This window comes from Leptodactylus fuscus, chromosome 1, assembly GCF_031893055.1.
Source record: "Leptodactylus fuscus isolate aLepFus1 chromosome 1, aLepFus1.hap2, whole genome shotgun sequence".
Taxonomy (NCBI): Eukaryota; Metazoa; Chordata; class Amphibia; order Anura; family Leptodactylidae; genus Leptodactylus; species Leptodactylus fuscus.
Window position 1 is genome coordinate 88,544,342 of NC_134265.1, and position 15,507 is coordinate 88,559,848.

General features: G+C 38.8%; 1 protein-coding gene across 2 annotated transcripts in view; it reads left to right on the plus strand.

The window, feature by feature from the left end:
* KSR2 (kinase suppressor of ras 2) overlaps positions 1 to 15,507 on the plus strand; it is a 360,999-nt gene that overhangs the window by 284,846 nt on the left and 60,646 nt on the right. For both annotated transcript variants that reach the window (XM_075273321.1, XM_075273328.1), the window contains exon 14: positions 349 to 716. In XM_075273321.1, coding sequence (XP_075129422.1) covers positions 349 to 716 — 368 coding nt within the window. The remainder of the gene's footprint in view (positions 1 to 348; positions 717 to 15,507) is intronic.

A 15,507-nucleotide genomic window follows, 5' to 3' on the forward strand; every position in this document is an offset into this window, starting at 1 on the left:
TCAGTGCATCTTATATTTTAAACTCAAAAGTGTTTTCTTTCATGAGGGTAGGGTACCCAAAATTTCATGGTAATTACCAAATAGGAGTTCTACCTTGGAGTAACCCTCTAATGGCAGTAACAACTTGCCCTTCTGGTTAGAGTTGGCTTCCTTAGAGCAATAAAATACCTAGAGCAGCTATGAATTTTCTGTAATGGAAGAAACTATAATCTGTCATATATAATGTTGCTTTTTTAACACAACATTATTGTGTACAGAATCCTTCATTGACTGTTGGCTTTTGTCAGCTGTGTTTTATTGTCATTCTTAATGAAATAACCAGAAACTGAACTTCATATTTATTCTTAGAATGAAGAAAGCAATGAGAAAGCAGACGAGTCTGAAGATGACTTTGAGGAGATGAACCATCTGTTGCTTTCGGCCAGGAACTTTCCCCGCAAAGCCAGTCAAACCAGCATATTTTTGCAAGAATGGGACATTCCATTTGAGCAGCTGGAAATTGGGGAAATGATTGGCAAAGGACGCTTTGGTTTAGTGTATCATGGACGTTGGCATGGTGAAGTGGCAATCAGGCTCATTGACATCGAGCGGGATAATGAAGACCAGTTGAAGGCATTTAAAAGGGAAGTGATGGCTTACCGACAAACACGACATGAGAATGTGGTACTCTTCATGGGAGCCTGCATGAGCCCCCCACACCTAGCAATCATTACCAGGTAATACAAATGCCCCTATTCACAGGGTTTCCAAACACTAGCCAAGAATATGGGCATGCAATATAGATTGTGCTATCCATTTATACTTCTCCTTATTGTAACAGAACTAATTTTTGATTCTTTTTTGTCACAGTTTTTTAAATAAGGTTTAGTTGGATATTATTCTGTATTACTGCCACAAATGCAATTAAGATAGAAAACTGAATTTATGGATGCATGTTATATAAGCTACATTAACTAATGTGAAAATGTGGTACTAACTTTTGCAACAGGGGAATTTGGTGTGCAGTGCAAGTAAGGGGGATCAAGTACAGTATTTACATGATCATATAGATAAGCTATACAATAGGTGATTAAGATGGAATACTCCTTTGCAACCAATTTGTTCTTTGGTCAGATGCAATATGCATTTTGACAATGATCTTAATTAAAATACAGGATTTTCCATTTTATGGCTATAGCTCCTATGCAGATCTGTGTCTCCACAAATACAGATAAACCTTGTTTGAAATCTGCTACCACAGTTCTATACTGTTTCCTTCAATCTACTGTCATCTTTTTTCTGTCTACTGATAGCTCCTCCCCTGGGGCACATAACAGGAAAGCCGATAGTGTACTGAATTCAGCGCTGTCGGCTTTCTAGCGGTGTATAATCCACAAGTGTCTGAGGACATGAAAGGTCCTCTTTAAGACCATTTGCAAAGATCCTTTAATTTTTTTTCTATCTGCATTTGTAGTTTTAAAGAATTCGTTTTCTGTTCTGACTGTGTCACTCTTTATAGATGGTTTCCTATCCTGTTTTTATCATGGTAATAATCACATCATGGCTGAAGCACATTTTACTTTTCTCCCTAAGTTTGGGGAGTGTGCAATATGAAGCAATCTGCCCTGCTCATATCCATTACTACTACTACTTGTTTCTTTACATCTAATTCTGCCAATAGTAACCATGAAAAAGTAAATAAATAGCCCTGGAAACTGGACTCTAAATCCTACTTATAATGCACATAAACAGATCCTTGACACCGAAAAAAAGATATCTGAGCACAGTCAGGTAAGCTGCCTGCTCTCTATGACTAACATCCCATCAGGAACAACACAAGCAGCCAAAAGTAGATACCAGCACATAGTTTACTTTTCTAACATTAAGTGCTTTCAGATGCTGCAAAATCCTCTCACTCCAATATATAGAGAAATCTTCGTAATGACATGTACAGCCCCCCCCGTACCTTCACTCATTATGAATCCATATTCATTTTGATAGTAAACTAAAGATAGAAATTCTCTTCTAGGGGCCACACGGTGACTCAGTGGTTAGCACTGCAGCCTTGCAGCGCTGGAGTCCTGGTGTTCAAATCCTGCCAAGGGCATAAAACCATCTGCAAGGAGTTTGTATGTTCTCCCCGTGTTTGCATGGATTTCCATCCCATATTCCAAAAAAGACATACTGATAGGAAAAAATGTACATTGTGAGCTCTATGTGGGGCTCACAATCTACATTAAAAATTAAAAAAAAAAAAAAAAAAAAAAAGAAATTCTCTAGATACAGGGAGTGAACAGCAAATTAGTTAGAAGGGAAACATCTAGTGACAGCAAGTTTGTAGAGTGTTCAGTAACATGTTACACTAAGGTAGGGTTAACATTACCGTTGGTATCCGCTCAGAAGGTGTCCGTCTGAAAAAAAGAAGCGGACACCTATCATAGCAGACCCATACGGATAGTAACGTATGGCTATCAGTTATGGTCTATGTCTATTGCCCATAGACCTCAATGTTAAAAAAAAAAAAAAAAAAAAAAAAAAAAAACGGACACTTACTGTCCATTTTTTCAAACAGACAGGAAAGTCCAACGTAGTATTTTTTGTCTGCTTGAGAAAACGGACATGGTTGTAAATGGACACTAAAGGAAACAAACGGCACAAGATAAAATCCCATTGAAATGAATGGAAATTGCAAACGGACCAGCTAGTGTGCATTGCTAAAACTTGTACGGACAATAGCCATGGACACTTCTGAGAAGACTCCAACGGTAGTGTGAACGCCCCCTAACTTAAATGATTTCTCTTGTTAGATGTATTGGACCAAGTTAGCAATTGATCAGCTATCCACAGGGAAATTGGGGGTCTGATTTTGTGGACCCCCAATATTTTTGAATGGATTTCCCATTTCAATCAGAGTCTCCCTTGCAGGGGCCGTCATCCTCTCAATAAGTGTGCACTAACTCCTTGTCCACAAAGTGTCTGTGATGCCCTTGCTGCGGAGTGCAGATTCAGAAAGCGTGCCCTCTCTGATCAGAAGCAGGGCTGTGGAGTCAGTTGTCCAGATCACTTACCCCGACTCCTCTATTTTTAAACAACCTGACTCTGACTCCTTCATAAATGGCTGTCAGCTATGATCAGTCAGAAGCAGTAAAAGCCCTCTGATTCATTAGAAAGCCAATGATTGAATTTCTATGAAAGTAAACATGCAACAAACTATGCAACTAATTAATTTAATAATTGTATTATGAAATTAAAAATCATTTTATTTTGAAGCTGACTTTTAGTTTTGAAGTCAACTCTTACTCTGATTCCACAATTCCGACTCCAACTCCCTTGCAAACCAAGCATCTGTTTATTGCTGACACACATTGTATATATTCATTGGTTTTAGACTACTTCCGCTTAGGTAAAATAGGTAGGCATTTTAATAGGTAAATAACTAATTTATCTATAATTTCAGAACACTGGGGTTAATGCTTTATAAGCCTAATGAGGGCTGGCAGTATTCCATTAGCTTTCAGTTAAAACTGTCCTTCCATCTAAATGCGTATCCTAATTATCATCGTATGTATACAAATACCCACCAAGTGACCCGCACCGCGCCTTTGATGATGTTCTCCTGAGAGCGGACGGTAATGATAATTACTGTACTCATATCCTCATGTCTTTTTATGATTACAGAACAATTATAGTAAGTATGCTGTGTTAACTTTATGGTCTTCATTTCATACTAAAGTTAATTTTATGCATTTTCAGCAAATAATGCTCTAATGAAATCATTATAAAATAGGTTTGGGAAATTTTGGCTATAATTCCAAAAGCGTTTTCACACAGGAGGTATTTATACTATATAATCAGCATCCAAGTGAAAATCCATCACTGGGGATCATTTCAGATACAAATCACCCATATAGTAAATGCCTTTATCATGGGCATTAAGTTCAGGGTCCATAACACCATGAAAATAGCTTTACATCACTTCTCTAAGGAAGTCACAAGAATGGAAGCATTATATCCAGCATTTGTCCACATGAATGAAAAACTCTTATTTTAATTCCAAAAAATTAGAGACATACAAAGTAGCACATCACTGGAAGTATGCTCTTATGGGGCCTTACTTTTCCAAGTATTGGACTTCTTGTCTCTGTTCTTTCATCACCTACAGGTAACGTCATGTTTTCAGTCCTGGCATCTCTATCGAGAGCTTTTTCTTTCTTGATTGATATGGTGAGCTGCAACCTGGGGCATAATTTGATGGGGTGCAGTTGCATCGAGCCCATGAGTCTTAAAGGGCCCATAAGCACTGGTACCAGTATTGAGATTGCAGCTTCCATTTGGCCCATAAGCCAAGGAGACCCACAGATCACCCTAGCCACACTAAGGTTGATTAAACTCCTTAGCACCCGTAACTATAACTATCAAGAATTCGCTGTAGGGATGAGGTAGGGGGCCCAGGACAAAAGATTGCTCTGAGGCCCATAAGACTTTAGTTACGCCACTGGTTGCAACCTTTTCTCCTTTTGCTAAGGAAGTGGCAACTTGGCTGAATGTCTTGAAGTGTTGATTGGAAAAAAGAAAAGCCTTATGTGTGTGTATGTGTTAATTATTAACTAATTAATTATATTGTTTATGTGTTTACACTTTGATGATGTCTTTGGTGTCTTAGTCCTGATCATAACGTTATCTTTATGTTGTCACCTCTGACCTTAAGTCCATGATTGGTTCTCTACTTTGAATTAGCATAAGGCAGAAGGGGGGTTAAAACTGCCAGACTCAGGAACTTAATTCTGGATAAGGTGTGGGAAAGGTCTAGGAACGAAGTTTTCCCAAAATCAGTGATGACAAAGAAGAAACATTTCACCCCTCACCTCATATGGAGGGAGAAGTTGCCCTGACAAAGAAATATCTTAACTCATGAACAAAGGGGAGGGATCTCTGAAACATGAGACAAGCCCTAATATTCTAAAAAAAAACTACTGATACCAAGAGAACTGTGTCATACCATTGGAGCCAGTGGAGCTGGGTGTTCGCCATCTTAATTTGGATTGTGCTGGAGTGTGATTTCCACTCAGTTTGCAGCTTGAATGAAGTGTGAGTGTAAGAGTGAGTACAGTGAATTCAACCTTGATAGCCACACCCACATCACACGGTAGGATGGAATGTACATGCCATTAGTTGTTGCTTTATAGTCCTTTTTCTTAACATGGGAGTTGTGCTCATTATACTGTCTGGAGAAGCCACTGTAGAATATTATAGTATATTCAAATGGTGGGTTATACCATGTGGGTGCCAGAAAAGAGAGCACTATGCTGTGTGGGGGTGGGGGTTTAAGTCAAACGTTTGCTCTGTGGCCCAGTCTTTGCTAGTGATGCCTTTGTGTAGAACGTTCCCTACACAGACTCTGATCAGTATCAAATTATTAGGCCTGGTTTAGTACTATACTCTGTTTAGGTTAGTGTAGAACTTTATACTGCAATGTGTATTTGTACAACAAGTGTTACTGGGTCACCAAACAACTATAAGTATACTTAATATATGTGAAAAATAATTTGTGGTGTCATAAATATCAGTTATCATTTTGTGAAGTTCACCTGGGGGGTTGTATCAGGCAGCCTTAATCCTGTTAGTTGATGAATTGGCAAAATGTCCCCATTCCTCTGTGAATGCTGAACGTGTGTTGGACTGGGAAATGCCTCTGAAGCTATCCCTTTGGGTAATACCTTAGAAAGTAAGGCCTGATCAAAGGCGCACATCAAGAGCCTCTCTCCTTCTGCTGAACACAGCAGTGACATTCCCATGGCAGTTGTTTTTGGACATAGATTCTGTAGAGAACAACCAGACTGACAGCTGCCCCAAGAAATGTCAGGTCTTTTATGTCATAGAGGGAGCAAATATATTTGACCACAATGTTAGAAATATAGATCACAAATGTTACATTTACCTACCTGCTCTACTTGATTCTTCTTTCACTGGATTTATATACTGAGCCGTGTGAGGAGACCCCTTTATACTTTTTTCTCCTCTTAAGGTATACCTGTGAGTTGGAATATTTCTATAATATACAACTTAATGTACTTTTATAGTGTCATAAATCTTACTGACTAGTGGATTAATGGAGGTCAGATGCAGTCACTGAAATAGCAGCCCATATTCCTTATTCCAAGGTGGTTAAATACAATAATAAACTCAAGCTATTTTATATATAAAACCTACTCATGTTTCTCATCTGGCAGTGCCTCTGTGTGATACCTTATAACTGTTCTAGCTATGTACATGGTAGCAATTCTGTGATGACCCATCACACTTCGTTCTTGACATTGTCTAACAGTTAGACTTAAAGAAGGTCTGACAGTTGCCCTGATATGTCTGTATGTAAATACATGCACTTACTAAACAAAAAAAAAAAAATCTGAATAATTTTTTCCAATACTGTTGCTCAGAATTGTGCTGTTCATCCATTATTCCTGCTTGAAATGTATACAAATAATTTATTAACAAATAATAAATGGGCATTGCCATTTCTCTTGTCAAAGAGGTGTATCCCTACATAATTTGATACTGATCAGAGTCTGTGTAGGGAACGTTCTACACAAAGGCATCACTAGCAAATACTGGGCCACAGAGCAAACATTTGACTTAAACCCCCACCCCCACACAGCATAGTGCCCTCTTTTCTGGCACCCACATGGTATAACCCACCATTTGAACATACTATAATATTCTACAGTGGCTTCTCCAGACAGTATAATGTCCCATAGTGGCCCTTCCATTTAGTACAATAATAATAATAGTAATAATAATAATAATAATAATAATAATAATCATAGATTTTATTTATATAGCGCCAACATATTTCGCAGCACTGTACAATTTGTAGGGTTCATGTACAGACAAAAAGATACATTACAAAGAAATAGTCAATTCATACAATGGCACTGAGGGCCCTACTCGCAACAGCTTGTAATCTATGAGGTAGAAGTAGACAAAAGAAGTAGCAAGGGAGGCATCGGAGGTAGCATTGCTTATACTTTTTTGGAATAGAGGTTACTGTATGAACCATCATCAGTCTTGTCCTTTAATATGGGTGCGTGAACCGAGGAGGATTTGTTTTAGGGATTCTAAAAGAAGTGTCTTTAGTTTGCGCTTGAAGCTGTATAAATTTGGAGTTAATTTGATTGCCCAGGATAGAGCATTCCAGAGAAGTGGTGCAACTCAGGAAAAGTCTTGTATACAAGCGTGGGAGATTCTGATAATAGAGGATGTTAGTCTTATGTCATTGAGTGAACGGAGAGCACGGGTTGGGCGATAGATGGATATGAGGGAGGAAATGCAGGGATAGATAGACTGATAGATGAGCCTGGCCGCTGCATTCAGAATAGATTGTAGAAGGAAGAGTTTAGTGAGGGGAAGACCGATTAGTACGGAGTTACAGTAGTCAAGGCGAGAATGAATCAGAGAGACAATAAGTGTCTTTAATGTATCTCTAGTAAGGAAAAAGCTTGTTCTGGAGATGTTTTTGAGGTGGAGATGACAGGAGTGTGTGAGTGATTGGATATGGGGGTGTTCAGGAAAGGTCTGAGTCAAACACAACCTCGAGGCAGCGGGCATGCTGCCTAGGAATATAGTAAGGCCTGAGACTGCAATGGATATATCAGGGACAGATCTATTAGATGGTGGAAACAGCAGCCCCATAGCAGACACAGTATAACGCCCCATAATGGCCCCTCAAACACAGTATAATGTCTAATTTCGACCCTTCCACACAGTATGATGTCCCATAGGAATGGCCCTTTATTTTTAAGTAATTTTTATGTTTATATATAGAAATATTGTCTATCCAATGTTACCTAAGCTTTACCTTACACATTTTAGTACTTTTCAATATAATGTTTGAATTTCATTTCTAATTTTCAGTCATAAAATTTCCCACATCTGGTGTCAGTGTCTAGCAAATAGTTAATCAAAAAGCATGGCTCTATTTCCATGTGTCACCGTTTATGCTCATTGAGATTAATGTAAACCATCTAGGACTCATTAGGTGCTAAACAATTATGGGATGTAGTGGTGTTTACAGTCACTCAATGTATAGGTCTGTATCTATACAGTACATACATAGTTAAACTATTTACATCTAGAATGTGAAAATGTGATAGTTATTGGAAAGCTAATACTTCTACAGAGTGTCACGAACCTCGGCCCCGTTCAGGTGTCAGGAATTTGCAAATTTAAAATCTGATACATGTACATTGATGGCTCCTTGATGAAACTAGATAGGCCTCTCTGACAACCCCCATAAATCTTGGTATATTAGGGTAGAACAAATGAATGATGCTATGGTGTAAAAGCTTGAGACCCTTACAAAAGTTTTTTTTTTTTTTTTTTCACTTTTGGTGAACTCTGCTCTCTTTTCTGTCATAGAAAAAGCTTTGTGTAGTATTGGGTAAAGTATACTATCGTTCTATATTCTGCTTTAATTGCTTTCAGGTTCTACAACTTTCATATCTCCAAATATGACTAAAGTCAGTTTGTTTTCCATACTGCACAGCGTCAGCTCTTACAACTTTTCTACTCTGGAGAAACCATAATGAGGAACCCTTGGGCTAAGGTCTCGCTTTGCGGAAAGGCTGCTTTTTTTGTTGCAAATTTTGCTACATTTTGATAAGCCAAAGCCAATGGGAATGAGAAATATATAGGAAGTACAAAAACACTGCTACTCTGCAATGTGTGGCCTCAGCATTAGAGTATCCATCGACCTAGGTTGGGGAAATAGTGTCCTAGAGGATGGTACCATAAAGGCCTTTTATACTGGGGATACTGGAATAAGAAATTACATCATCAATTATTTGGAGTGCCATAGCCAGTTTTTAGCTTCTGATAACTACTTGTAGGAAAAAAGATAGCTACTGCTAGTAATTTATATGATGACAATAAACCTCATAAGACAAGGCTTTGTTCTCTATCTAAAATAATGAATGTTTTTTATAAACTTCAGTGGAGCCAAATTTGAACAACCACATATTACGAACTGTGGAGTACATTTGGGTGCTCTGAAACAGAACCTTTACGATCACTGTGGAGGCTCAGTTGTAGCTGACAACTAGCAGTGGGGGAGAGTGATAACATTGATCTCGGACATTGACTCCTAAGATGATGACCACGGCATCTTAGGGGTCTGTCAGTTAAACATCTCTATCAGGTCCCCACAACAATGCCCCCTGTGGCTTCTATCATAGCCTTTTATGCTAGAGGCATGTTCTAATAGCACATGGTTCTGTATCAGGTACAATACACTGCAATCCATATGTATTGTAGTGTATTGCACTGGTGATCAAACTTCCTAGTAGTTAAGTAACTGTGGCAGTGCTTGATAAAATGTAAAGAAATGTGTTAAATATATGTAATAAATAACAAACAAAATACCCTTTATCTATTAAAATATTTTAAAGATAAGAACCATACCCACATTTGGCATTGTCATAATCTTAACAACTCAACCTATAATTTAATTTCACCAGCAGACAAAACATAATGCTAATATCGTTATTTTTGTTTATTCCGCCAGCCAAAAATGGAATACAAAAAGTTACATGAATTCCAAAATTATGTCAATGAAAACCTTATCATAAAAACTACCGTTACACGACTCCTTTGATTGAAAAATATTTTTAAAAAGTTAAAAGTTTCAGAATCTGGCAACTCAAAAACAAATGCTTTGTTTGTAGTGAAACATTGAAAAGACTATATATCTTGGGTATTTACAGTATTATTCTTTACTATACATTATGCAGTGCAATTCGATGGCAGAATTACTATTTTTTACCTGTCCTTCCCAGTCTCTAAAATAGGCTGGGTTCTTAAAGAGGACCTTTCATGGATTTGGGCACATGCGGTGTTATATACCACTGGAAAGCCGACAGTGCACTGAATTCAGCACACTGTCGGCTTTTCTGATCTGTGCCCCGGGTGAAGAGCTATTGGTGCCGGTACCGTAGCTCTTCACAGTCAGAAGGGCGTTTCTGACACTCCTGATAATACTCGTCTATGGACGAGTACTGTGAGCAGAGGGTGGGGGCGCTATAGGCGGTGCTGTGCAGAAGGACATTCCTGACAGAGTGTCAGAAACACCATTCTGACTGTAAAAAGCTACGGTACCGGCACTGATAGCTCTTCACACGGGGCACAGATCGGGAAAGCCGACAGTGCGCTGAATTCAGCAGTATATAACACCACAGGTCCAAGTCCATGAAAGGTCCTCTTTAAGTAGTTAAAGGGCTTTGGATAATGTAGTCGAGGATAATCCTCTTTTTGATTTGAAGATGCGGTAGGTAAGAAAAATACTAAACCGTACCCACCTGTCCCTGATTCTGTGGTGTCTACCACCGTGTTCTGGTCCTGCTGTTCCTGAGTCTTGTTTTGGCGGAAGTCCCCGCTGCACATGAACGCTGAGGCTAATTTGCAGCCTAAGGAAAGGACACGGGATGTCAGAAGTGACATTTATGAGTGATGTCCTGGTTCCTTTAATTAGACTGCTGATTGGCCTCCGTGGTCACATGTGGTGGGGACTTCCAACATAACAAAACCCAGGAGCAACAGTATCGGACCATTGTGGTAGAGACGGGAACGTCAGGGACAGGTGAGTATATTTGGGTTGTTTTTTTTCTCCTTCCCCAGCCTCATATAAAAATGGATTATCCTTAACAACCTTTTATGTAAAATTATAACATGTCCCAAAGGTTCCTTATAAATAATAACAACTTTTAAAAGTGCCTTTTAAAAACTTTTTAAACTGATTTTTTTTCCCATTTAACACAAAAATTGCTCAAAGTAAAAAAAAAGCAATGCATTGTGAAAAAAGACATGACAATTTTTTTAAAATAACCTAATAAGAAAAAATTGAAGGGCACAGTTTGATATAAGTTCTACCAACAAAAACAATGCATGGATCACAGGGCTGGTGGTCATTACAGTAGAATTTGACAAAGGACTGTGTAAGCCAAACTGTGTTCAATTGCATTTTTGCTCTTTCTGTGGGAATAAAGATTCGAAGCCTGCACATTCTATGCATAAAATATTTGTTTTCTTCTGTTGCCCTATATTTTTATATGTTAATGGACATTCATATTGTATGGTATACGTTGATGGACCAAAATACCTTGCATAGTGTAGGTCTTCACTTCTTTTGTATGAGGGCTATTTCTTTGCAGTATTTAACAAAATGAACGCCATTAATCTAAAGTTAAAGAGATATTGGCGTCCAGTCAAAAGATATAGCAGGATGCATTGATCAGAGGCAGAAAAGCTGTCCTTCCATCAATATAAGGCTAGAAGACCATATCAATCCTGGTAATGAAACAAGCAACTGATAGGTCTTTATATCTATCTGCTATGCAGTTTATTAACAAAATATTTTCTCTGCTTTCAGTATATAAATCTAGAAGTCTAGTTTTTGCGTGTTAACCCTTCTCCATAGTCAACTATTGCTTGCCAGTTATGCCTGTAATTACAATTTTAGATGATTGGAATCTAAAGATCTTTTCCAGTATTCCATCTTTTTGTGTATGTAGGTTTTATTTATTCCATTATATAGTATAATAACTTGACTGCTGCTGTCATTAATAATAATTGACTTCATGTCGGATAACAGCCCATTGGCTAATCCTGCCCGTGGTGCAAAGCTTTGCGTATTCATTGATGGGCAAGTAATCAATTAAATATGTTTTATATGTCAGGCAGTATTCAGACGTTGATGTCTGATATGATGAGATTTAGCTATTTTGATTTATTTTTAAGATAAAAACATTGATATCTTCAAGTTAGCAGGTGCATTTGGATCTGGTAAATTGCTTAAAGAAGACTCTTCATCTTTGCTATCTTGTCTATATTAGTAAACATGTATTCCCCATAAAATAACAATTCTAAATAATAATTTCTTATATCTCCATGTCCCCATGTTTCTCCATTATTTCTCCTCAAATTTATTAACAAATTGACAACTGTTACCATTCTTTTGTGAAAGGGATATGTATATACACCGTCTGACTATGTCAGCCCTGTTTGGACAGTGACATACTATGTAGAGACATGTCTCCAACTAGTATTACCCATCTATCAATCTATTTACAACATTCTAGGAGAACTAATAGGTGAACAGCACTGTAGGTTCTAGGAAAATCTAATCCACATGTAATATTTCATGGGGAAAAAGAAAAATCTGAAAAATCTGCAAGAAAAAAAGCTACTGTTCTGCAACATAGGTAATGAAGATTTTTGTAAGGAAAGAGGAGGAAGAAAAGCTGATGATAAATAGAGAGAAAGATATTACATTTCATTTACTCCCTTCATGAATAGTTAGTGATCATTTAAAGGGGTTCTCCCATCTCACTGTTTCAGCAGTCTGCCTGCAGTCTCCTCTTCACTTCTTTTATTCCTTCCACCCTTTGGCTTATGTATCACAATACTTAGGCAGAAAAGATAATATGCACATGCTTGTAGAGACCGGACTCATTAACAAACCAAAAAATAAATGCACTAAAACTCGAACCTTTATTGATATTCTTTAAAAGCCTAGAGTGGTGGCACCAATAACTACCACCAAAGTGTAGGGGTATATACTAAAAGATGGAGTGGTGTTGCAGTGTTGCCCCAGAGTGTGTTCACCTGATATTCAAAGCCCCTATAGCAGCCCCATCTGGTTTAACTGACATAGACTGACTAACATTGAGCTAAAGCTGAAAGGATAGCTGGTGTAACTAACTGGTTTAGAAGTATAATACGACCCACCAACCCCCACCTGAGATACAGGCAAGCACACACCCAGTAATAGCCGGTCTGGGAGCACCCATCACCCGGGCAGAGCCGGTCTGAGGCATACACGCACTAATAGGGGCAAACAGTTACAACCCCTTTAAGAGAGCACTAATCCACACATACATATGTCAGCACATCAAGTGTTTAAATGACAGCTCAGGCTGAGCTGCATGTCCAACTTTGTGTCCAGTTAAAAAAAATATGGTTTTGCCGCAGAGAGGCAGAAGACGCTCACAGTCGCTCATGGGCAGACACTTTGCAAACCCATTCAAATGAATGGGTTTGAAAACTGACTGCCGTTTCCGTCTCCTGTCCAGTTTCTCAGGCAGAAGAAGGAAACCTGCAAAGCGGAGTCCGGGCGGAAGGTGTGGACCCGCCCTTAATTGTTATTGTACATCATTATCGTTGTTGGCATTTATGACATTGTTTCCCTGAAGCCAACACCCTTTTAAATAGGAGCTGTCCCTGGGATCAGGTCCTGTTCCCACCATTCATGTCAAACAGGTTTGCTGGAAAAGGCCACTGCCAGCCAGACATTTCATTGCAGTGGACAGTGCATGGAATATGTAGAATTATATAGCCTCCATGCAGAGTGGCTTTCTATTTTAGCTCATGTCCTTATCTACCAATTCTTTTAACAACATTGTGACAGACTGCTCCTTATTCTCATTACTGCTTCCAGGACCTTTGGTTGCAGTGGGAAGGTGGGGGGGGGTGTCTTTATACACAGATTATGGCTGCCGCCAATCACTAGTCTCACTGGTGTATGGCACATCCCTACTGAGGCCAGTGGTTGGCTGCCACATTGATTTGCGTGTATATGGCACCTCCTGGCTGTAGCCATGTGAACCTATCCGATTGGGGAGGACTGGAGGTCGGAACAGGTTGAGGGGTAGTCATAGCTCATACAGTCCTATGAAAAAGTTTGGGCACCCCTCTTAATCTTAATCATTTTTAGTTCTAAATATTTTGGTGTTTGCAACAGCCATTTCATTTTGATATATCTAATAACTGATGGACACAGTAATATTTCAGGATTGAAATGAGGTTTATTGTACTAACAGAAAATGTGCAATATGCATTAAACCAAAATTTGACCAGTGCAAAAGTATGGGCACCTCAACAGAAAAGTGACATTAATATTTAGTAGATCCTCCTTTTGCAAAGATAACAGCCTCTAGTCGCTTCCTGTAGCTTTTAATCAGTTCCTGTATCCTGGATAAAGGTATTTTGGACAAACAATTCAAGTTCAGTTAAGTTAGATGGTCGCCGAGCATGGACAGCCCGCTTCAAATCATCCCACAGATGTTCAATGATATTCAGGTCTGGGGACTGGGATGGCCATTCCAGAACATTGTAATTGTTCCTCTGCATGAATGCCTGAGGCGATTTGGAGCGGTGTTTGGACATTGTATTGCTGAAATCTCCATCCCCGGCGTAACTTCAACTTCGTCACTGATTCTTGAACATTATTCTCAAGAATCTGCTGATACTGAGTGGAATCCATGCGACTCTCAACTTTAACAAGATTCCCGGTGCTGGCATTGGCCACACAGCCCCAAAGCATGATGGAACCTCCACCAAATTTTACAGTGGGTAGCAAGTGTTTTTCTTGGAATGCTGTTTCTTTTTGGACGCCATGCATAACGCCTTTTTTTATAACCAAACAACTCAATCTTTGTTTCCAAAATGAAGTTGGCTTCTCCAAATGTGCTTTTGCATACCTCAGGCAACTCTATTTGTGGCTTGCTTGCAGAAATGGCTTCTTTCTCATCACTCTCCCATACAGCTTCTCCTTGTGCAAAGTGCGCTGTATTGTTGACCGATGCACAGTGACACCATCTGCAGCAAGATGATGCTGCAGCTCTTTGGAAGTGGTCTGTAGATTGTCCTTAACTGTTCTCACCATTCTTCTTCTCTGCCTTTCTGATATTTTTCTTGGCCTGCCACTTCTGGGCTTAACAAGAACTGTCCCTGTGCTCTTCCATTTCCTTACTATGTTCCTCACAGTGGAAACTGACAGGTTAAATCTCTGAGACAACTTTTTGTATCCTTCCCCTGAACAACTATGTTGAACAATCTTTGTTTTCAGATCATTTGAGGGCGGGCTGTCCATGCTCGGCGACCATCAAACTTAACTGAACTTGAATTGTTTTGTAGAAAGAAATGGTCCAAAATACCTTCATCCAGGATCCAGGAACTGATTAAAAGCTACAGGAAGCGACTAGAGGCCGTTATCTTTGCAAAAGGAGGATGTACTAAATATTAATGTCACTTTTCTGTTGAGGTGCCCATACTTTTGCACCGGTCAAATTTTGGTTTAATGCATATTGCGCATTTTCTGTTAGTACAATAAACCTCATTACAATCCTGAAATATTACTGTGTACATCAGTTATTAGATATATCAAACTGAAATGGCTGTTGCAAACACCAAAATATTTAGAACTAAAAATGATTAAGATTAATAGAGGTGCCCAAACTTTTTCATAGGACTGTATATAGTCATTCCCTGCATATGGCCACAAATTTATATAACTTGTAAAACCCCTTTAACTTTAGTCTGCTATATGTAAAAAGGGCACATGACTGCATCAAGATTAGAAGATGTGTTTTTGCTTTAGCAAATATATGTAAATGAAAAATAAAATCTGCCACTGAAGAGATAACTGTTTTAATTGAAGATGTCAATTAAGAAGGTTGTTTTCCTACTGAGATTACTAAC